Genomic DNA, 22,729 nt, shown 5'->3' with positions numbered 1-22,729 from the left:
ATGTATTTTTAGTTGGTTTTTTGGTATTTTAGGTTAGTATATTATGGATTATCATAGCTTTGGTATATTTAGTGGATAACGTTTTGCAAGTGTTTCGTCGGGTTCAAGTTTTCTTCGCTTATCAAAACGAAAAAGTGTAATGAAAGTATATGGTACACAAGGATTGCTCAAGGACATGATCCATCCAGTCCATGATAATCAAACCGAAACGAAACGAAATGAGATAGATACAATAAAGGTCCCACAAAGTGGGAGTCCCACTGGAAACACAAACACGAATAAAGAATAACGTAACGGATACAATACATTACGGAAACGGAAACGTAAACCTAGTCAAAGGAGGCAAATAAAAAATTGAACTGAACCGTTCGACTCACTCACGACTCACAGTGCAATTCGTCACTATCGTCGCCGGGACCGCAGTTCTTGACGCCGTCGCAGCGCAGCTTGTCCGAGATGCAGTAGCCAGCGCCGCACTGGAAGTGGTAGGTGGACTCGCAGTGCAGGCCCACGGATGGCGGGCCCGGGCCCGAGTCCTGTATCTCAGTCCACACAATGCGGAAGCCCTAGACAGAGAGAGGGGGATCGTAACTCCGTATTGACTTTTCCATGTGTATCTTCTTGGCTCACCTGGGCACCTACGGTCTTGTCGCTGGTTGTGAAACTAATGCGTGCCGTCTGGCCCGTGGAGGTGTAGTGCCAGTATTCGATGGGCGGCTTCTCGCCGCACAATTCCATGGGCGGTTGGTCAGAGTCGACATTCATCCACAGCCTCAGCACAGCCGCAGGACAGCCGCGATCTGGGCCGAAATCGAATAAGAAACGTTTACGGATCAGGATTGAGTGGATACTCACTTGCTGGATCCCCTTCGAGGCCGAACTGCTCAAAGTGAATGGACAACTTGTAGCCGGGTCGGGCGGTCATCACCCAATTGCAGGCATTGGAGGCCAGGCCGCGACCGGGCGCCTTGTAGCCCGCCGGCCAGTTGGGGGAGGTGATGATGCCCGAGTCCTCGTTGCTGAAGTTGCCGCCGCAGTCGCCGGCATCCGACTTGGCAGACTCGAAGAAATAGCGCGCCTTGAAGCCGCTGGCCACGCTCTCCTGGTCCGTGTGCAGTGTGATGCGCAGCCCCACAGCACCCCGGGGGCTCTCGACGGGTCCGGGTGCTGTCAGACCACAGTAGCGGCCCAGCAGGCGATCGTTGTTGTCCCGATAGACGACATACATCTCCAGCCAATCCTCAAAGCAGGCGCCCGACCTGCAAGCCCAAGGGGACCCCCAGTTAGATTCCATTTCTCAAGGACTTCTCATTGAGGATGCTTACCCATATGCACCGGCCGTGGCATTCGCGTTGTTGTCCGCCTTGATCTTGAAGTGATCGAATACAATGGTCACCTGCTCGTTGGCCTCGGCCAGGAACAGGTACGAGCAGTTCGTGTCCGACGGATAGTTCGAGGGGTAGCGCGGACTGTTCAGCTCGCCGCGCTTCTTCGAGCTGCTCACGTACGTGAAGCTGCAGGTGCCGTCCGGAGCCGCAGTGCCGGGTATCTTGTACTCCGTCTCGAAGGTGTACTTGCCCTTGAAGCCCCGGCCCTGCAGCTCCCCCGAGCTGAAGACCATGGCCAGGCGCGGCCCCTCGCTGATCACGCGCTGCGTCTCGTTGCCACAGAGCTCGTAGTCGAACTTGTCGTACGCGTCGGCCGTCTCCTGGCCCTTCAGATAGATCTTCAGATAGCCATCCGTGCAGTTGGATCTGTCAGAAGATTGGAGAAATTGGTATGGGAAAATTCGTGGGGATCTGCTGTGAAATACTTACTCGCTCTTGTCCTTGTGCATTACTTGGGGTATGTTGAAAGTACTGGTAAACTCGAGGCGCACACGCTCCAGATGCTGGGCATCCTGCATGCCATAGATGAAATATCTGAGGGATGATAGTTCCATTGAACTTTCTCTGTTCTAAGCATTCTGTAGATCTGTAGGACTACTCACCTACATACAGTTTTTGGTATATAGGGATAGGGATAGTTGGGGGAGAGCACAAAGCCAGTCGACTCCTTCTTCGATAAAATCTTTTGATCACATTCTGAGCCACGTATGTGAATGCCATCATTTTCACCTGATGTACATGTATTTCGTATGATGTATGTCATTCATAATAATTTGTTGTTGCATTTTTTTTTTCGTATTTTTTTGTAAGTTTGTTAGTAGAGCAGTTTTTGGAAAGAGCAGTCCGATCAGATCAGATCAGATGAGGTCAGATTATAGCAGAGCAGAGTACATCAGATAGCGTAGAGAGAGAGAGAGAGATTCGTTTTGAAGTAGAAAGAAAGTTGTTGGGGAAGGTTAAAAATTTGATGAGAGTGTTGTTTCAATCGGTTGGAAAATAATAATACAAAATGCAGCAAAAATGAACAAAGCCAGTGGAAAGGTTGGTACCAAGCACATACAAATAGCTGTTAAATGCTTTACGCTGTGGCAACCATTTTGTGTGGCGCCCAAAAAGCTTTTTGGACCGCGCAAAATGGTTGCCGTGGGAGGGGACGGAGGTCAGAGAGCGCACAACTGAAATGATTGATAAAACAATTGCAGTTAGATGGTGGATATAGGGTACTTACGTATAAAATCTAATTTAACAAAACCCTCGCTAAATTCATAAAATCCTTTAAAGCCACGATTCTGGGTATTTGCGGTGCGCGGTAACGTATAAAAATGAACAAAAAGGCTCGACTCGCTCGAATACAAAACTAAGTTTCTTTGCTGTCCGCAATATGTACCGATTAATGCTGACGAATTGTCTGGACCATCGTACACTTTCACATAGTCAAATGGGCAGCTGTTGTTGTGGTTTTCATGTTGTTGTAGGTTGATTTTTTTGTAAATATTTCAGAGATTTGATAGCAAATTGGATAGAGAAGAAGGGTTTTTTTTAGAGATACTTGTAGTCGAATGAGAGTAAATTTGTTTATGGATTTATGGATAGATCACAGATTAAGAGTGTTTCGAGGGATGTGTGTCTTGGATGTGGGCTGCAATCAAAGCAACCTCTGACCTGGGCCAAGAACTTGCTTCGATCTTGACTTGTAAGCGGTGTTGTGTGTGCGTGTGTGTGTGTGTGTGTGTGTGGGTTTTGTGCAGCATTAGAGGTACTCACTGTGGTCCACCAAAAAATAGATCAAAATCACGAAACTCTAATCTAACTCTCTGATTCGATTCACCAAGAAACTGATATGTGCACGACATATCCTTCGGATAGGCACCTGGATAGGTTGGCGATATGAGCGTGCCGGTTTTATTCACACTCATGCTCGGCGTTATCGTGTAGGAACATGGCGATCCCGCAATGGGTATGCCGATTTCATATTCCGCTTTTCGAGGGATTCACAAGAGGTTAAGTCATGTTATCGGCTGTTCATCGGGTGGTTATGCAAAGTCTGGTCTACTCACATGCATTTATAAACCTAAACGTGCCCTCGAACAAATCGGTGGACACGTTCTTGTTGCTAAAAAAGGAAATGGCAACGGCGCGGTACATGGAAATGCGACGACGCGGCGGTATGGCGCCACAGTACCGACCACCGAATGGGGAATTGATAAGCTCCGCAGGCTCCGACGATTGCACCTCCGAGTAAATATCCATGTACTCATGAACACAGCTGTAAAGAAGACAAACCGAACTGTTCGATTGATTTTATCTATGGAAATATGTGAGATGATTACCTTGGTAATTCACCGACGGCCGAACCGCTAAATAAATTGAAGAAATTTATATTAAGACCGCTTGATTGTGTATCATTAGGACTTACTCTGGTGGACTTCCTCTTAAACTAAACGATTTAAAAACTACTTCGACGCGCTGGCCAGGTCCTGCTAGGAAAGTGTAGAGGCATTGGCGCGAATGATTGCGATGGTTGTGCAGCAGCGGGGCCGAGAAGGTGCCATTCTGTGGCCCACCAATCCGCGACACAAATGTCTGATCACACTCTGCAGCAAGCCGGGGAGAGAAGGGGAGAAACAAAGGGGAAAGTTTGCAGGCGTTTCGGCCATTGATAAGTTTGGATTGTTCAAGGTTCTGTTGCAGGTCGGTTACACATAGACACTCACACACAGCAATACAAAACACATACATGTACAGAACGAAGCGGCAGAACAAGTGTAACGTTGGGTGTGTGTCTGTATCTGTATCTGTATCTGTATTTGCAATTTACAACTACAGCAAGCGGTTGGGTTCGTCTACAAAGATAACTTTCAACTACGGGTAGACAGACACCAAAATTTAACTGCTAACTACGGGCGCGACTCGCACGCACTCAAACACAAGCGCACACACAACCCAACACACGTACACGCACACAAAGATACACATCGAGAGCAGGAGAGAGTGAGAGAGACAGAGTGAGAGAGAGAGAGAGAGAGTGTGAGACAAGGCGCCACCTACTTGGCGATTTCGTGGGTCGCGACGACACCTCCAAATATGTCACCACGGGCTGCATCCAAGGCTCGCCATCAACGCCGGACGACTCTAAGCGAGCAATGCCTGCCCCTGTAGGGAGTTGGGTGGGAGCGGGTGGTAGAGGGTGGTAGAGGGCGGTAGAGGGTGGTAGAGGGTGGCAGGTGGGAGACAAATATACATACACAATGTTAATGATTTCGATTTGCATGAGAATTGCGCTGAATTATGATTTATTTAGCTGGGGGATTGGGACTGTGCGTGGGGCTCCGTGGGAGGGTCTGCTCTAGTTAAGTCAACAACAACACTTGATGCTTAACAAGGAAATGCGCTTCCTGACGTCATGACAAGCTGTCCTACTGCTCGTTTGTTTGTCTATATATCATAAATGGTTGGGGTGTGGGTGTGGGTGTGGGTGTGGGTTTGGGGCAACATGATAACATGTTATTATCAACTGATAATGCAACTTAAAAAGGAAATTCATGTACTCTCCACCGGCGGAACAGCTTATGGGAGAGGGGAGAGTGTGTGTGGGTTTGTGCTCCTAAGCCAGCGGAAATTATGAAGAGCTTTTCTGCACACAGATACTCGTACTCGCTCTGCTGCAGCATCAACTTTAAAAGCCTCAAAGCCTTATTCTCTAGCCGGTTCCAGCGTACTTTATGGACTATCTTTTGATTGACATTAAATGAAATTTAAATGTGAAATGTTCTACAGTTTTGGTAGAGCATTAACAAATGCTTTGCGGGCACTCGCTTCCAATTAAATTCTGTTTCGGGCACATAATAAATGAGCGGGCGAGGATTTATTCTGGCTTTTGTGGCTTTTCCACCAGCTGGTGCCTCTGTTGCCTCGGGTGCCTCGGGTGCCCTGCCTTGTAGTTGCGGTTCTCGAACAGTTTTAGTTTTCGGCTGAAACTGTTGCCAACAGCGATAAATGTATGCGGATAAACGGTTTCGTTCTCTATTGATTTTGTGATTCCCAGTCAACATGGTTTGTAGCCAAAGCCCCCGCTAAGCCACTGATACAATTTTCAGCTAATTATTTACGCAACCGAATGGCAAGCCCTTTTGGCAAGCGATCTACCTAGGGGATTATCACCCTGCCCATAACTCTTTAAATTAATTTTGAAAAGGATATTTGTGCCTGGAATGCAGTTTGCAAAACAGCAAAATAAACGACGCTCGATGTAAAAGTTTGCTCATTAAAATGAGAGCGTATTTGTGTGGCAAACACAAACACACACACACAGATACACTAAACGTAAACGCTAGGATAACACACATGGACAGGGGGGACACGGTGCGTGCAGCGTTCCAAGGCCTGAATAGCACTCTGGGGCGTGGCTAGGGCGTAACAATGACAACCGCAGCACAAAATCGTGGTAACCGGAAGCTGGCAGAGCCAAATCCAAACCCCCTCCCCCCCCCCACCCCTCTCGAATGACAATGCGCAGTAAAGTGTCAATAAATTTTATGCAGACGCCATTTGCATTGCCATAAATATTTTTGTTGTGTTCCGCTGCGCTCTGCCGAGTTCCACTGTCCCCCCACTCCCCCTGTCATTATGTTAATGTACACCTTTTGTGAGGCACCGACTGGGTTTCAATGCCACCAGCCGCTTGAACAATGCATAAAAAATGCAACCAGCTTTTAATTGCGTATTGTAAAAAAGAAAAACTAACTGAGAAGCTGCCAAATGGCGGCGGCACTTCGTGTTTCAATTGTGTTTGTTAAATGTATTTACCGCCAGACTAAGCAGATGTACTCGGGGGGAAGGAGGGAGCTGAATGGAGACGAGGCTTGGTTAGCCGCAACTTTGGTGTTTAGCACAAATTGCGCCCGAAGGATGGTTGGGTGCCAGTAAACGTTCTGGGAGCCGCACAGGCATAATGATGAAGATGTTGCACAGCGTGAAGCAGAGACAGGGGGCCAGAGTGGGCGCGTGTCTCCAAGGGAGCTCTTAATATCAGACACACATACCACATGCTGTTGCTGCCAGGCGACAAAGGAGTAGAGAAGAGATGTCTCGGGAATCCCAGTCCAGAGAAGTTTTTCAAAATAATAAATCTCTGGGTAATTATAGGAAGTAGAATTTTCAAGTGAATGAAATGAACTTTCTCTGTAACTGCGCGAACATTCATAATTAGAGTCCAGATGATGCCCCTACTTAAATGTTCCCATAATTAATGGCGCAATATCAAGTAACCTTTGGGCCAACAAAACTTGGACTCTTTTCAGAGAAAATCAACTTTTGCTTTGCACTTTTGAAACTTTTGAAACAATGCCCTGGTATTGCTTTAAGCCAGCTAAAATCAAGAGCTTGCTCTGATTTAAAGTTTTCCATTCCGAATTTTGCTGCAGAAAAAACAGTGCAATTTTCCTTCAGTATCTGCTGGAGCTGCTTCAGCTCCTGGGGGGTTTTTCCAGCCGGGCTCAAATCACTTTTTTGTTGTTGTCTGTTTCGTTTCTGCTTTGCATTCAGAGGTGACACTTTTGTCGCCTTCTGCACATATAATCTTTAGTGGGCCTGTCTGTCTACGGCAGCCTCCTTAGGCCCATTCCCTTTACCATTCCCATTCGCAGCAACTGTCTGCCTGGGTCTCCTGCTCGAGTACACACTTCTTGAAAATTTAATGGCTGCCACTGCTGTTGGCACTTACACGGTGGCCCGCTGAGCCCCCATGCCCAAACCGCAGCCATTCTCATTCCCCAGCCTCGGTCTCAGCCACCCCTCTGACACCTCAGTCGAAGAGCTCATGTTACAGACAATTTGCGTTAAATTTACAAGTACACCATTCGCCAAATGCCAGACCAGAGCCACAAACAGGACCAGAAGCAGAACCAGAGATGGCACAGTACCTTATGTTGTTTTATTTGCAATGGCGTGCCGCTCAGGTACATCCAGAGATCTCATGTTCGCTACTTTTACCACAGCCCCATGGAACGATGGCAGCGGCAGCGGCAACACCAATTAAAGTGGATTTTCATGAAAATGAGTTTTCCTAATAGTTTATTTTAGCCCAAGAATAAAATCATGGCGATAAAATGCGTTGATTAAGCCAGACGAGGAGGGAAGGTGTGAGGCAGAGGCAGAGGCAGATGCAGAGGCACAGGCAACATTCTGCCATGACGATGATGGGTCTCGACTAGGATAAACATCTTAGACACAGCTGCTGTCAGGGCTTTGGTTTCGGTATTTGGTCGGTGGAAGTGGAGGTGGCAGTGGCAGTGGCAGTGGCAGGCGGGCATAATTATGCATATTATGTTGCAGGGACTTAAGTGCATATTTGTGTTAGCTATCAGGTAAATTGGGTCTAATTTATTGCCAATTAGTTGGGTGATTAAGTTCGAGTGATTATGGCATGGCTCGGCTCCTTAATGGGGCTTGGCGAATGGGTTAAATTATTAATTAAAATCACGCATACGCGCGGGTAACTCGCCATTCTTAACTGAATTTGTCTATAGGGCAACACGAAACTGGGAACTGGGAGACTTAAGTAACGATATCTTTAGCGATATAAGGTCGTATATCAGATGAGCGTGTACTGGGCGAATAGGTCATTGAATATCACGCATACGCCTCATGGGATTCCACATTCTCTGCACTCTAGAGAAATTGTGGCCGGTCTAACATTTGGTCAGCTCTCGAACCTAAACTTTATACTTAATTTGAAATCTTTTTGGCCTGCCCCTGGATGTTGTATTTCGGTATCAAAATTTGCTAACTGCAATTGGGGAGCACTTCAGCTCCCTGAACTGAACTTTGACTACGTTGAAGCAAACTTTTGCCGATAAGTGGAAGTAATAATAATAAAATTGGCTCTGGAAACTACTCACGCTTCTGAATGGCTCTTGCGTACGTACCTGCAACGAGAGAGAATGAACGGGAATCGTAAGTGAATATGGAATTAATACGCAGATATGTGCGAGTATACATATATTTCACTGAAAGGTAATGAAAGTACTTGCTGGCCCGTTGCACGAGGAATGCAACAAACAAAGCGGACTGCTGGGGTCAACAAGGCGATGCAATTAAAACAGAATGAAGAGAGAAATTGACATAATGGATATGGAGGTAATCAAAGAGATTGAGGGGAGGCACTGCCACTCGGGCAGCCTTCAATGTCCCTTTATTCAGAGGCGATTCCACAGATACAATGCAACATTGCATTAAAGGGCAGACACTGCTCCTGGCTTTGGCTGTGGCCATGGCATGGAAAGGATAGGAAAGGAAAGGAAAGGACTCGATTCAATAAGCGTCATATTATGCTGTCTAGTCGGGTTTCAGCTGAAGCACCTCGTGTTGCATGCTGCTAATCAATCATGGCGTGCAATGTCAGAGGAGAGCGGGGCGGGGCAGGGCAGGGCAGGGCAGGCCAGTGCGGACGGGGCTCTTCCAGCAGCTGCCTTCAATGGGCAATTATTGATTGATGCCAAGTGCACATCGCCGGATGGAAAGAGGCATGTGGCATGTAGCAGCCCGTACAACGGGTTGCACCATCTCTTTCTGAAGTGGCCCGCAACCCTGATCTAGTGCCCCTTTTTCCTCTCTTCTATTGCATCTTGTGTGGCTGCCGCAGCAACTGCCGCATCCTGCCGCCGTCAATGTTAAGTTTTTCGACATTGAAATTATTCTTTTGAGGTGCCACACAGCTTAAAGTTGTACCATAATTTGTTGTTTCCATGCAGCATTTCATGGCTTTCCCTTCTCTCCTTGTGTGTGTGTGTGTGTGTCCTTGAGGTTTCTGTGGTCCTGTCAACAGTTTCAGTTTCCTTCTCGTCTGTATTACTTTTGAGAAAGTTTTCGCAGGGCTTCTGCGTGTGCATTTAGCAGATATTTCTCATAATTGTATGCGAATGTTTTTGCGACACCGAACAAAATATATTTTCTGTGATTTTTCTCTAATTTCGTTTTGGTTGTGACGGAGAGAAACGTGTTTGGCATTCTCAAAGCGCAGAAACCACACAAATTTATTTAAATGACTCGGGAAAATTAAGTGGAAATGTGTGTGAGCGGTGGGTGGGAAATGAGGGAAATACGCGAGATGTAGATAAGTCGAAGCGAGGCAAATTTTAATGCCGCTCCAGAAAACCTTAGACAAATAAAACTATAAATAAAGGACCTCCCCGAACCCTGGAGCGGGCTGTGGTCGATGGGTCTAGGCCTAGGCGGGACCTATTTACATAAGTGCCCTCCCCCTTTGTGGAGGCGCACGTGTTTGATATTTCTTCTAGTTTTATGTCAGAAAATACACACACACACACACGCGGACACGGGCACATCCGCCCGTTGATAATTCAATAAACTAAACAAGATTCTGTTGGAGATTTATGGGTTTGCTGAACTCGCTCTAGCAGCCAGTTTAACATTCAGCAATTTCGACTGCCTTAAGGAGGTGCGGTGCGGTTTATAAATCTTCATTTCAACGCACACAGATACACACACAAACATAACGACATTCCGCTCTTGGCCACTTATTAAAATGCCATTTTAGAGTGGGCGGGCAGCAGGGGCAGGAGGAGCAGCCGCAGCAGCAGCGGTAACGGTAGCGGTAGCGGCTGGTTCATAAATTGCCAACACTTATGCCCAATAAATGGCCATAAATCTGGGCAGCCGACTCGTTGGCGGCATTAAAATGCGCAACGACACGGCCACAGCCCAGGCTTGACAAAAACAAACCCCAGCCGAAAACTAGGCAACAGACAAATGCCAGGAATAAAGGAAATACGAACAGGGAGGAGTCGAGGCTTTGGATACCCTTGAAGATCTGTTGTTTCAATGATAGATATAGGTTATCCTCTAGGCTAGTAATGGCTATAGAAAATTGTGTAAGCTATGATATGGAACTACAGTTTGCTTAGCTTCATTGAAATATTTCCTTCTTGTAAAAGGTGACTACCCAAAGTCTTCTCATGGAATAGAGATTATAGGGAACAGATTGTTGGCATAATGTATATACTCTCGAGTGTGGGAAATGCCACCTTCTCTGCGTCCAAATTCAAAGCAGCCTCTGCAAATTCCCAAGTACTCGTTGTATTACGAGACAAATGCCACAAATAATAAGTACTAAGCATTAAGTATTCCCAGTGTTACGAGACAAATGCCACAAATAATAAAAAATATGTCCTGCTGATGGTGTGTGTGTGGGTGAGTGGAACAAATCTCTGTTTGTTGTCGAATCATTCTCCACGGCTTAGCAGCCAAGCACAATGTAATTTGGTTTTAAAAATGCGAGCATTTGCTATGCCAACTGGCCCGAGGTGCTGCTCTTAACGGGCGGACATTACACTGATGTCACTGCCAGAGGACAGAATGGACCGGAAGGCAGTCCAAATTGATTAATTGACAGTTGACTCGTCATCGTTTTCGAGGGTCACTTTGGCTGGCAGTCCTCCTCCGCCTTTTCGGCCAACATTGTTATACGAGAATTGTGTGTCAATAATGGACATGACGTGCCGTAATAAATCCTTGGTCAGCCAATTTCACAAAACTGCATTAGATTTCGAGCCATTAGGCAGCATTTCGCCCTCCTGGCTTCTCGTACTATCTCTTTCTATTGGCAACATTGCCTGGACATGGACTTGGAGCTGTACTTCGACTATCTACAGTTTACACATCGCTGAATGCAATTCTCGACGCTATCTCTTAGCCATTGTGAAATGTTCATCATGCAAATAAAAAAATGAATGAGCAAAAAGAGCTGCTCTACTTATGCCATCATCGAGAGAGAGAGGGTGAGTGAAAGGAGGAGAATTAGAAGCAGATTTATACTCGTACATATACGAATATCCTTCCATGTAGCTCTGGGCGTTCCATTTCGTAGCTGTGTGGGTTTTAGTTTTTTCTTTCGATTTCCACTCCTAATTGAGCAATTTCCTTTGGTTAATTGCTTTGCGCGCTGACGGATTTGGACTTGGATTCAGATTCCGATTCTCCTCTTTGGGGAGCAGTGCCGTGCCCACTAATACTCGCGACAATCTGCTCTTCCTCGGTCAATTAATGCGCCATAACAAATTCATAAACAAGCGAATTGAAATTGAAAAGCGGTGAAAAAGGCGATTAAGGACACCTCTCGAGCAACGGATGCAGCATTCGTTGATATGCAAATGCAGTGATAAAACGTGACACTTGCCGTCAACTTCAATTTGGCCAAGGCATTGACTACTGGCCATAAATACGTGTGGCGGATGCCGTGTGTGTGTGTGCCAGCTACCTTTTTCTCTGGCACAAAAAGGTAGCAAATACTCAAAATGAAGCGTAATTTGCATATGGCTTTGGGGGTCTGGATGGGGAAACATTGAGGATGTGTGCTTGGGGGCGGCTTTTATGCACACTCAAACAAACGCACACACACACACACACACACACACGAGTATATGTATGTATGTGTGTGAATACAGAGAATCAAGTAGGTAAAGGTAAAGCCAAAGCCCCAGCCACAGTCCCAGCCCCAGCCCCAGCAACTTGGCCTAATCTGCATAATAATAAACCACACAAACATAAAACTGGAACACCTACTTCTACTACTCCTACTCGTACATAAGGGTGTACTAGCCACATTTCCACCCTCCCCGTTGGCCCGTTTTTCCATGCTTAATATTGTGTAAATTGAATTTCCATCACTTTATGATTACTTGATGCGAACTCGGATGGAAATATTCATCAAGTTGACTTTTGCCAGAATCCGCCATCCAGCATGGAGCCCCAGGGGTCTCTGGTACCTCTGGACCCCCGGACCCCTGGACCCGTGGACCCCTGGACCCCTGGACCTCTGACTGCAACCAAAGTAGCCGGGCATATCCATTTTAATCAAATTGACAGCCGTCTGCAGCAATAAAACTTTATTAGCAGGAGGAAATGTGCATCTGTCGATGCTCGGAGCACAGCTTAAGCCCGTCTCTGGGACCCCCATGCAGGGATGCAAGTGGGAAAGTGCCATGCGCCAAAGGACTTGTACATGCTTCAAGCTCTCCGTCCTCGAGAGATACTTGAGTATTCAAATTGAACTTGACTTTTGATTTTTTCTTCGCCGGCATTCATGGGTGTTGGAGTATTTTCTTGTACCGTCAAGGAAAAACCCACCGTTTCGATGCATTTTAAAGACTTAAATATTTTTCGCTTACCTTTCTCTGTGGGCTGTTCGCGGGGGCGGGGTATTGACAGGCGGCAAATGGGTTTGACATTCGTAATTAATTGATAAGATAATTAATGCAGTTCGCTGGTGTGTTCCATTAGCTGATTTTGGCGTTTCCAATGAGGATTAAAAAAATGTAATTCCAGGAAAATTCGTATTGGTTGCAGGGCGCGTACGTTTCTGCATTGATTTCCGTTTACATACATTATGCACTCCATTATGTTTGTGATCCATAAATAGGGTTTATCCGATTGTATAGTCATAGTTATAGTTATAGTTGATAATATCGCAGATGCATAGATCTGTACTGTTGCTTCTTGTTGTAAACATCAAAGAGTTGGTTGGTTGGCTACTTCTAGGTACACATATACATAGATACACGTAAAACTTATCCAAAAGTTGTTTGTTTGATATATAAAATGCATATCTTCTCTATATAATTCATATCTCTAACATGTATGCTCCGTCCGCAGTGTCTGTCTGAGTTCCCTTCCGTTTGCTGAGCCATTAACAAGTGCAATTGCTGACATCTTTCCGATTTGATATGATCTTATGCTAAACAATTGAGCTCTCTGGTTGCTTTCTCTATTGTCTCTCCTTTGCTCCATATCTCTTTGTCTTCCTCTGCGGTCTCTCTACTTTTCAATTTCAATCAATTTTTGACATCGCTGGACATTAATGTAAACTTATTTCACTTTCGTGTACGTAGGTATATGTATATCAACAGCAATAAAACATCAATAAAAATCGGTTTTTGTTAACAACACTTTTATAAAAACGAACGCAACGTTACGACGGTTGGGTTACACATAAGTATATATATATATATTTCTGTATATACATATATGTATATGTAAATGTATATCTATATAGTATGTACGTATTTATGTTTATATATTTTATCGTATAGTTATCTTTATCTTTATCTTTATATATTGTGTGTGAGTGTGTGTATAGATAGAACTGCTTGCTCGTATATACATTATTTATATTAATCAACACTTAAAACACACAGAGATTTACTATAACATGAAGATGTGCGGGTTAGTTCGAGTATTTATTACGATGCGGAATGTTCCAAAAATTTTGTTGTTGATTTCTCGATTGATTTTTGCTTCACAAATTCTAAAAATTTCACATCACAGCCAATGGATACTGACGATGGGACGCATTTTCCTTTCCTTCTCCTCCTGATCCTACTCCTGCTACCATTTCCGTTTCTTGGTTTTTTCCTGGTTCCGATGATGATTCCTGGTTGATGATGGTGCTAATGCCGATGCGGGTGCGAATGCTGATTGACTAACAATTGAAGGGCCTCTGTTATCCATCTGGGAAGTTGCCAGGTCCCAGCTGGAGCATGTCTCATTTGGGCTCCTCGATGGTCTGGCCGACCACAATGATGATCACGATGAACACCGCCAGCAGGACGAGGATGCAGCAGATGGCCACAGCCACCATCGCGCTGTTACTCATACCAGGGCTCTTTAGTACTCCCGGTTCACTCTCGAAATGGAATCGAGTCGAGCTAACTCACTCACTCGATGATGTCTGATTGATTCGAATCGATGGCACGATACTGCAGTTGTGCGCTGTATCGAAAAGATAGAGATATCGGGGGCATTTGCATATTTCCAGGGACTGACAGTGCGACTGGGGACTGTCTTGTCTGTGCACAGTTGAGATTATCGGACCATTCACTGGGCAATCACTTGTCATAAGTTCCTCCTCGTTCCGCCCTTCCGCCCTTCCGCCTGGCTCCTGGCACTGACAAATACCCATCCATCCAACCACCCATACAAAAACCCGGAGAAACAAATTGCCTGCCATAAATCGAGAGGGCGGCCTATCAGACGCTTGACTGGGCATGAAATGCCTGCCCGACCAGAGGACCCCGACAGCCTGTGGACAGCCAAAAACTTGTCGCCTCTTTGTGCTCCGTGCGTGAGTGGAGGGGCTCAGAAGTGGGAATTCGCCCAACAAAAATCACAGCCCATAAGCCCGACCCAAGCTGTTCGGGGTTCGGTTCCTTTTGTCTCTAATCTGGGGTCCTGTGTGCCACTGACAGATGATTAATGTTGGCCCGTGCTGCACTTCCTGCCAGCCAAATGCAATATCCAGTATCGATAGCTAGTGTCCTGTCTAATAGCTATAATGTCAATGCATTAAACTGGATGACAAGGCTGCAGCCTGGCCTACAGCACGTATACTTAATTGTAAGCTGAGCACGGTCCGGGCCCGGAGGGGCAAAAATTCAATTACATCGAAACAAAACTTGACAGGCCCTCGATGTGATTCAATGTAAAAATAAATTGAAAAAACTACCCGGTATGAAAATAATGAAAAGTAATAAAGGAGGGTTCGCTTTTTCCAGGTCGAGGCGATGTATACACTTTTAACTCGTAGAACTATGTATGTGTTGGCCTTCAAAATGGATCACTTTGAAAACTGATTGGTGCTCGAACCACTTCCGTTTCTGATTAAAGCATCCACAAGTGGACATACCCTTTTGAAGGGTACAAAAACCATCAATGTAATGTTTATTTTCATTCCTCTTTCAGCACAACAGCGAAAATGGCTCTGGGCGATGACATTTCGCAGGAACCAGACAAGCAATAACAACACCAACAGCTTTTGCTACCAACTTTTGATAAGTTTTCGCAATGCCAAATGGCAGGTGAACGGAATGGAATACACTCGTAAAAAACTAATGCAGCCCGTACCGTACTGTTACTGGGGCACGAATTCAATTCAGTGGGAAAAAGCCTCGACTAGACCTTTAATATGAAGTTAAGGCGATGGGCCCGCCCTAAGCTAGGGGGCCGTATTATTTATGTACTCGGAGACCGCTTGCGGTGCGTGTGATGTCCAGAGGTTCGGCCGTCTATTAGGCAGACTTTTAATTATGCCGCTCACGCAAATTAATTTGCCTTCTCCGGCTGCGTGGACTCGTCATTTGCAGGCCCCTCAATGTTTGTGGCAGTTTCTATTTTGGCCCTTTTTGCGTTTGATTTCGGCCGCAGAGCCGGGACTGTTGCGACTTTTAAAGGCTCTGGGCTATTTAATATATCCTTGTATATTCTTATTTATTTAAGCTCATTTGTCGTCTGGTCAGTGTCGCCCTTTTAGGTTCAGTAAGCCACTGCCACTAACTGACTTTCGTACCTTTCGTGCCCATTTCTTTGCACTCGGCTCTGTCCCATTGAATCGGTCAATTAATATTAATGAAATGCCTTCCTTCCGCCAACCCACCACCATCACCGCCACCACCACCACCACAGTGCATACATTATGCCTTCCTGTCTGCCTTTTTCCATGTATGTGTACCTACATATGTGTACACTGCCTGTGTGCATAATTTCCACACAAAAACCGTAAAAAAAATATTTAAAATTCACCTCTGTTGGGGTCGGGACTTCCTTAACCGAATTAAGTTGTAATAAGTCAATTTATCAGGGTTTTTTAAGCTTATACTTGTAAGCCCCCGGGCATATCAATCAATCAAATTATGTTTGCGGAGTAGTATGAAAATGCAGCTGCCTCTGCCGAACCGCACCGCACCGTCCAACGTGCCGTATGCGCAATGTGGCCAAATGCTTGTGGTTTATGGCTGGGCGATAAAAGGCCGCAAAGATATTTTATTTCTGTTTACTGTCTGGCAGAGGGGGAGGAAACCGGTGAACACTTGAAAAGATTTACAACACATTGCACTGACACATATTGTGCGGCCGTCAGAGTTCTTCCCGTCTTTGAGTCTTAATTAAATTAGCGCCCCCATAGAAGAGGCAGAAGGCGCCGAGCCACAGATAGAGACAAAGACAAGATGACAGCACAACAAAACTGCCACCGAAAATGCCAGCACAAAGGAAACACCATGTCACTGGCTAGATATGGGCTCATACACAATGCCAATGTCTGTCTTTGTTGTGAAATAAAATAAAAATAAATTTTTGCAATTTCGTAAGTTTTATGCGCACATTTGCGAAATTTGTTTATGCTGTCGAATAAAGACTTGGGCGTAGATATGCGTGGTTACCGAGTGGGAGAGATCATAGAACAAATGGCCCATGACGCAGAGGGAAAGCCTCCAGGACCCAAATAGGTACAGATGCGTACATGGAAACGGGGTAGAGGCTGACTATGGGATAGGTTAGAGGTTAGGCAAATGGCACCCCAGGGTGCGTGGGCATCCCAGTGCCAGTGCCAGTGCCAGTGACGTTGGCAACATTTTTTTGCCCTGTTCTCACTCGTCTCGTGTGCGCTGAAACATAAATTCAATTTGTTTCGCCCCCACAAAGAACCGTTGAAGGGTTAACTTAACCCTTGCCAAAGTGAAAATTATGGAAAATTGCATTGCCCAGAACGCCAGGCAAGGACAGGGGGGAGAGAGCGAAAGCCGTTTGCGAAATGAAATTGCATGCAAAATTAAAGCAAAGGCGAATTTTGTCCTTTTGTCAAGTTCAAATGCAGGGATGGATGACCTTGGCAGTCGCCGCTGAAGAAGTCCTCTCCGCCAAGTACCGTTGACTGTTGGAAGTGTGTGTTTGTGTGTCAAAACAATGACTAAAATGCTTGAACAGAGCTTTAAGGTCTTGTCTTGCAATGTCAAAAGTCAAAAGTGCATTAAAATAATTGCACTTTCAGGCAACGAACGGCTCTGATTTATAAACGCGCACCAATACACATACCTCTTCCTGTAATGCCTGTTATGCCCCTCTTGTTCGGCTATTTCTGTGCATCTATGTGGGGGGCCAGCACATTTCCGCCTTCAACTACACTTAAACTTGATTTTTGTAGTATATCTTTTGTCTTAGTGCTTTAGACAAGCGAGGGTCTCAGGGCTCACATTGTGGCCCCACATGAATGGAGGGCCTATGAGTGTGTGAGTATCGTATCTATGTGTGAGTCAGCCTCGAGACGGTGGTCCCTTAGCCTTGTCATGGCCCGCTGCTTCCTGACCCCAGCTTGTTGCATGTTTCACGTTCGCTTTTATGAAGGAGATTTTTAAAGCATTTTTCCTGTACAAAAGACAGATTTTTCTTTTTTGTGAAATGCCCCGGGAACGTGCGACAAAGATTAATTAAATTCCCAACTTAAAGTCTTCCTGGAAATCTCAATCAGCAGCTGCTAAAACGTGTAAAATTTAAGCAAAAAATGACTCGAAAGCATGCGGCATGAAATTTCCCGGAATTATGTGGAATATTCAAATCGAGTTTTGTTTGCCATTTGCATTGGAAATGCCTGTGGCTGTGGCCACCTGACGACTCTCCGTTTCAGCCTTGTTTATTTATAAATTAGATTGGCAATGTGTATTTGGACCGAAAAGTTCATTAGGATGAATCGCCACCTCATCGCATTTTATGGTTATCTCTGCGGTTTGTTTATCTGTCTGCCCTAATTATCATTGTATATCATTCAAGGCTAATGGCTCGGAATGGTTCACCCCCCACTCGTTAAGAGTCCCGATAGTGATTTTTATTGAAATCGGCATAGTTTTCGCTCGGTTTCCTTTTTGGCTCTCCCTTGGCTCATAAAAGCATAATGAAGAAAGGGAAAGTTTCGCCCCTGTCCCGATTGATTAGTAGTTTGATTGAAACGAGTTCAAGTTTGAGAGCTAATTGATTAACTGAATTGAGTTGGGGTTCTAGTGGGAGTGAAATTTGAAGAATCTCGAATAAACAATTATTTTTAAAGCCACTTAGAGCAGGTGGCACATCAAAGGGCGGGACGGGACGGGACGAGACGAGAGTCTTTATTTTTAATCAGCAAACTCATTAGCAGTATCCCGCCCTTAACTAAATATAAATTAAAGAAGAGGCCATCCGCAGCTTACATCCTGCCTTTTTAAGCCCCCCTACCCGCCCTTTCCCTTGTCCTTGTTCTTGGCCCTACTGCTGCTGCTGGTCCTGCTGGTGCTGCTGCTTGGTGAAAAGTTTTCACTTGGCAGCCGTCAAGTTGATGTAATGAAAAAGTTGCAGCATTTTTCTAGCAATATTTCTCATATCACATGACACGGACACGCGGCGCGACTGCGGAGAGCCTTCGAAACAACAAGGACTGTGCACCGGGCGCTGCTAATTAGCTTCGAGCTGGGATTCAAATACAAACAAATGTTGCCCATACGCAACAATGGGTTTATTCATGGGAAATTTGAAAAAATTCCTTGAAAAATAGTAAAAAAAAAATAGCACTACAAAACGACAAAGGAAAAACGAAAAGAAATCTTTGTGCACATGTCAGAAATAAATAAACATTTTCCACGGAAACACAGCAAAACGGCGGGGGGTGGGGGAAAAGGAAATCCACTCGAAGCCGACGGGAAAACCATATGAGTAGCGGGGAAGGTCGCCCCGAGATGAAGTCAGTCTGCAGCTCATTATGAAATAGCCCCAGTAAAAAACCTCATTTTTCGATTCGAGGGCGGGTCCCAGCGCCGGCCAGTGGTAGCTTTGAGGGAACCCCAAAAGGAAATTTTAATGATGCATATAAAAAACCCGGCGACGTCAAATGAATAAATAATTTATGCGTAAAGGTCCTAAACAAACGAGTGGCTGCCACATTATTTGGCAAGGTTTCTCCTCACTTTTTTGTTGCACACTTTCCACACGTAGCAAATTTTATCTCTCTATTACCTGATGGCCATGCCAGTGGCAGTGGTGGGGCCTGATTTAGTGTCAGAGTTTCACCCCCGAAAAAGGGAAAGGGTTGTGATCCCTCCGACTGTGTGCTCTCGTGCATTCCTCCACTAGCTGTTCTGTTCTGTTCTGTTTGCTTATCACCTGGTGGTAGGCTAGTCAAACAAGCTGCCTGCTCCACTATTTGCCTAGAACGGGGCCACGTTTCAATATTTCAGAGATTTGCCGCTTGCCACGTTAACTGCATGCAAATTGCAGGAGTCGGAGTCGGAGTATCTTTTCCTTCTTTGGGGCCCTCTGAGGCTTAAGCTTTATTTGCTCCCAGCTCTCACACGCATTCGATTAGTTTTGAGCTGGGGTCTTAGCATGAACTACTACGAAACGATGAAAGTGGGAGCTGCGAGCTGGGAGCTGGGAGCTGGGAGGTCCTTGAGGCCAAAGGGCGACCGTTCTCAAAGTTGTCACTCGCCAGGGAGAGCCGTTGCAATCTACTTTCATCCCCAAGGACGGAAATTGAATGTTCCCAATGACATTGGCTCCAATTAGACAGCCCGGGTCCGCAGCTGGACCAGGACCCGTCATAACTTCTGTTAAGGACACATTTCCATCACAATTCTCGCTTTCTATTATATTTTTGCCTTCAACATATGTATTGTGCGAGTGTGTATCTTTTATTGTAGCAGTCCAAACAATTGCAGAGTTGTAAATCCCCCAACAATTGCCTTCATCGGAATCGTTTTGTAACCTTTCATTGCACAGAATGCTATCATTTGTTGTCCTGTGAAAGGACGCGCCAAGGAAATCAAGATTCCCAGTCCAGGGTTAACAATAAGCATGTGACTGTGTGCAAGGGTGTATTTGCAAATATGTATGTGCTTTGAATAGACAGTATATGTGTGGGTGAGTACATTTATCTGACATTCATTCATTTATTCAATGTAACTCAGGAGCAAAGCAGAGACTGCTTTTAGTCGGGGATTAGTCCACTGGAGAGTAGATTGAGTACTTCCATAATAACTTGGTGTCTTGCAGACTCCCGTCTGGCCAACTATTGATCTGCCCCTCCACAATGATCAACTTGAAAGCCCCCAAATGGCTTAGGGAATCCCCAATTTAAGGACATTTATCTGACAATTACTGATTCCATGTAAACTGCTTTTAGTCTGGAATTAGCCCAGGAAGGAGTATTTAAGTAATGGTCAATCCAGGTTCTATCCCTTATAAATTTCCACTTAATTCCTTTAGAAAAAAAAGAGTACTACCACCTTCCAGCCAAAAACTGATCCCACGTAACCTCCGATTGCCCTGGATCAGACCCATATCTCAAGTGTGCACCACAGACAAGGCAATTCAAAAGAATATGTATGTAAATTATTCTCAAGTTCCATTTGAATATTTACGGTTCCGAGCTAAAAGCTTTCCAAATTGATTTGTAATTCACTTTTGTCTTTCAAAGTTTTGGGTTCTTATCGTTGGGAATTAGTTTCCCGCAGCAGCAGTTCACGTTGATAACCGATTTTTGGGTGGGAACGGATTGGATTGGATTGGTTAAATCAGCATAAATATGCAAACCAAAAAGCACCAAAGCGGCCCAAGCGATAAAGCGCGAAACGAAACGAAACGGAAAACTGCAATCAGTATGGGAAAATATTTTAAAGTGCGCGCGAGACCGGACTTTGGGGCCTTTCGCACGATGCGATTAATGTCGTCGGCTGCTGCTGGCTGGTCTCCTGTGGCGGCTGCTGATTGTGAGGCTGAGGCTGTAGGCTGTAGGCTGAAGCGAACAGTGTACGGTGTGTGTGGCACGGCCGACAGAAATCGACTGAGCCGATTCGGCTGCTGGCACGGCATTTAAAAGCACTCGACGAACGAGAGCCACGGGGCGCGTGAGAGCGAGGACTCCAGTGATGACACACACTCGGAAAGAGAAAGCTTTTTCTTTGGCCACATTTGAATCTCGGGGCGGTCTAGCAGTCAGTCCCCAACCAATAGAACTTGAATAAATCAAATTGAATTTATGATTTCATTTCTTGCTTAGGTCTGCCCCACATCCACATCCCCATCCCCATTCCCATTCCCATCCACATCCTGCAGCCTCCGTCGCCTCGTCACGGAGCTGGGCGCCTGGATCTGGATCTGGATCTGGATGTGGATCTGGAGAGGGTGCTTAAAGTTGTTTGCCTCGAGATTTCATTTCGTTTGAGGTGCTGTGGCTCAATGAGTCGTTGATTTTATTTGTTCGAGTGGCCAGGACGCCGCTTTAATCGCTCGCCAAAAAGCCTCCACTTGACACCCCGTGGCAGGTGGCAGGTGGCAGGTGGCAGCTGCCAGATGGTGCCCGAAATCTGACAGGTGAGAATCTTGTTTGACTTGGGCTTCCGCTCATTATGCCGCCTTTGCTGCTGAGAATTTGTTTGCTCCTTTGTGTGGATAATTGCTGGCTCAAGGAGTCGCCTCCGCGCGCCTCCTGGTCGCTGTCTGCCTATGCTGCCCCTTTGGGCTAATTTAAATTGGCTGCAAAGTCGCGTCGCTTAATTTTCGATCCGATTTAATTTGCCGAAATCTCATTAGACCGAAGCAGACAGCGACGACAACATCGACGACTCTGTCTCTGTAAGATAAATGTGAATGTCTTTTTCTCCTTTGGCTGGGCTGCTGCTGGTTTGACCTGTGCCTGGGGCCGGGGCCTGGTCTGGTCTTTGACTTTCTTTCTTTCTTCTCCCGGCGCGCCATTATTGGTGGTTCTGGCCGCCAAGTCAGCGATTTATTTGAGCCAAACAAAAGGCCGTGTAACCCAGCAAACATTTACCCAATCTCCGGGGCAGTGATAAGAGCAGGAGAGCCGTTTCCTCTTAGCCGGATGATAGCATGGGAGTCCCCCCACTGCGCATACGCGAGCTTTCAGAGAGAACGAAGCCGAGAGAGCAGGTTGGGTTCTTTGGCTTAAACTGATAAGAAGGAAGACAGAAGCAAAGTCCTCCTGGTGCCTGCATCTGTGCCCCGGCAGCGGCTGCTTCAATTGTCTTTAATCGCTGCTCAAATGTCGATGATGATGGGGCCAAAAGACGGCGAGAGGATTGGGGTGTGGGGAGTGGGGAGTGGGGATGGAGGGTACATTTAACGAATTGTCATTGATTTCTTTTGAAATGGCGCCGCTTTTGTTTGCCTTTGCCTTCTGCCACATTAGGCAGCTGAGCTGCCTCCCAGAACCAATATTCTGGCACCCTGTTTATCGGGGGAATGATCACAAATTTAATCTGCTCTGGCACCGGCTCTGACACTGGCACTGGCAGCTTGTCCTAAATAATTATGTTCACATTTAATTAATAAGTTTATAGCATTAACAAAAGCCAGCCGCAGCGACTTTGCCCCGAAAAGGGTCTGCGGCGCTGTGGCATGCAATTAAGAAGGGCCGAGCCGCTTGCCACATTGTCTTCCAAGCAAACCCTCAACGCTTGACCCCAAACTTTGTAAAAATTTCGCTGTTGTTCGGGCTTTGAGAAATGAGCAAA

At 45.8% G+C, this 22,729-nt stretch overlaps 2 protein-coding genes across 15 annotated transcripts in view; both read right to left on the bottom strand.

Annotated features, from left to right (window-relative positions):
- Window positions 1-22,729, bottom strand: part of LOC4801835 (cubilin) — a 43,775-nt gene that overhangs the window by 4,428 nt on the left and 16,618 nt on the right. For 8 of the 14 annotated variants that reach the window (XM_033377131.1, XM_033377134.1, XM_033377130.1 and 5 more), the window contains 12 exons: window positions 4,437-4,541; window positions 3,805-3,982; window positions 3,719-3,745; window positions 3,446-3,654; window positions 3,153-3,366; window positions 2,617-2,834; window positions 1,991-2,117; window positions 1,818-1,922; window positions 1,326-1,754; window positions 856-1,259; window positions 631-800; window positions 389-566 (listed from right to left, as the gene is read on the bottom strand). In XM_033377131.1, the coding sequence (XP_033233022.1) occupies window positions 389-566; window positions 631-800; window positions 856-1,259; window positions 1,326-1,754; window positions 1,818-1,922; window positions 1,991-2,117; window positions 2,617-2,834; window positions 3,153-3,366; window positions 3,446-3,654; window positions 3,719-3,745; window positions 3,805-3,982; window positions 4,437-4,541 (2,364 nt within the window). Of the gene's footprint in view, window positions 1-381; window positions 567-630; window positions 801-855; window positions 1,260-1,325; window positions 1,755-1,817; window positions 1,923-1,990; window positions 2,118-2,616; window positions 2,835-3,152; window positions 3,367-3,445; window positions 3,655-3,718; window positions 3,746-3,804; window positions 3,983-4,436; window positions 4,542-22,729 lie in introns of all 14 variants that reach the window. The other 6 variants (XR_004468536.1, XR_004468537.1, XR_004468539.1 and 3 more) reach the window with 2 other exon arrangements.
- On the bottom strand, window positions 13,490-21,065 carry LOC26532691 (uncharacterized). Its single transcript, XM_015181924.2, has 2 exons — window positions 20,618-21,065; window positions 13,490-14,174 (listed from the first exon to the last, which is right to left on the bottom strand). Exon 2 carries the CDS (start codon window positions 14,056-14,058, stop codon window positions 13,948-13,950), a length of 111 nt encoding a protein of 36 aa, XP_015037410.1. The 5' UTR covers window positions 14,059-14,174; window positions 20,618-21,065; the 3' UTR covers window positions 13,490-13,947.

The sequence above is a fragment of the Drosophila pseudoobscura genome, chromosome 2, assembly GCF_009870125.1.
Source record: "Drosophila pseudoobscura strain MV-25-SWS-2005 chromosome 2, UCI_Dpse_MV25, whole genome shotgun sequence".
NCBI lineage: Eukaryota > Metazoa > Arthropoda > Insecta > Diptera > Drosophilidae > Drosophila > Drosophila pseudoobscura.
Note: the sequence above shows the minus strand (reverse complement) of the source record. Positions and strands in the feature narration are given on the sequence as shown.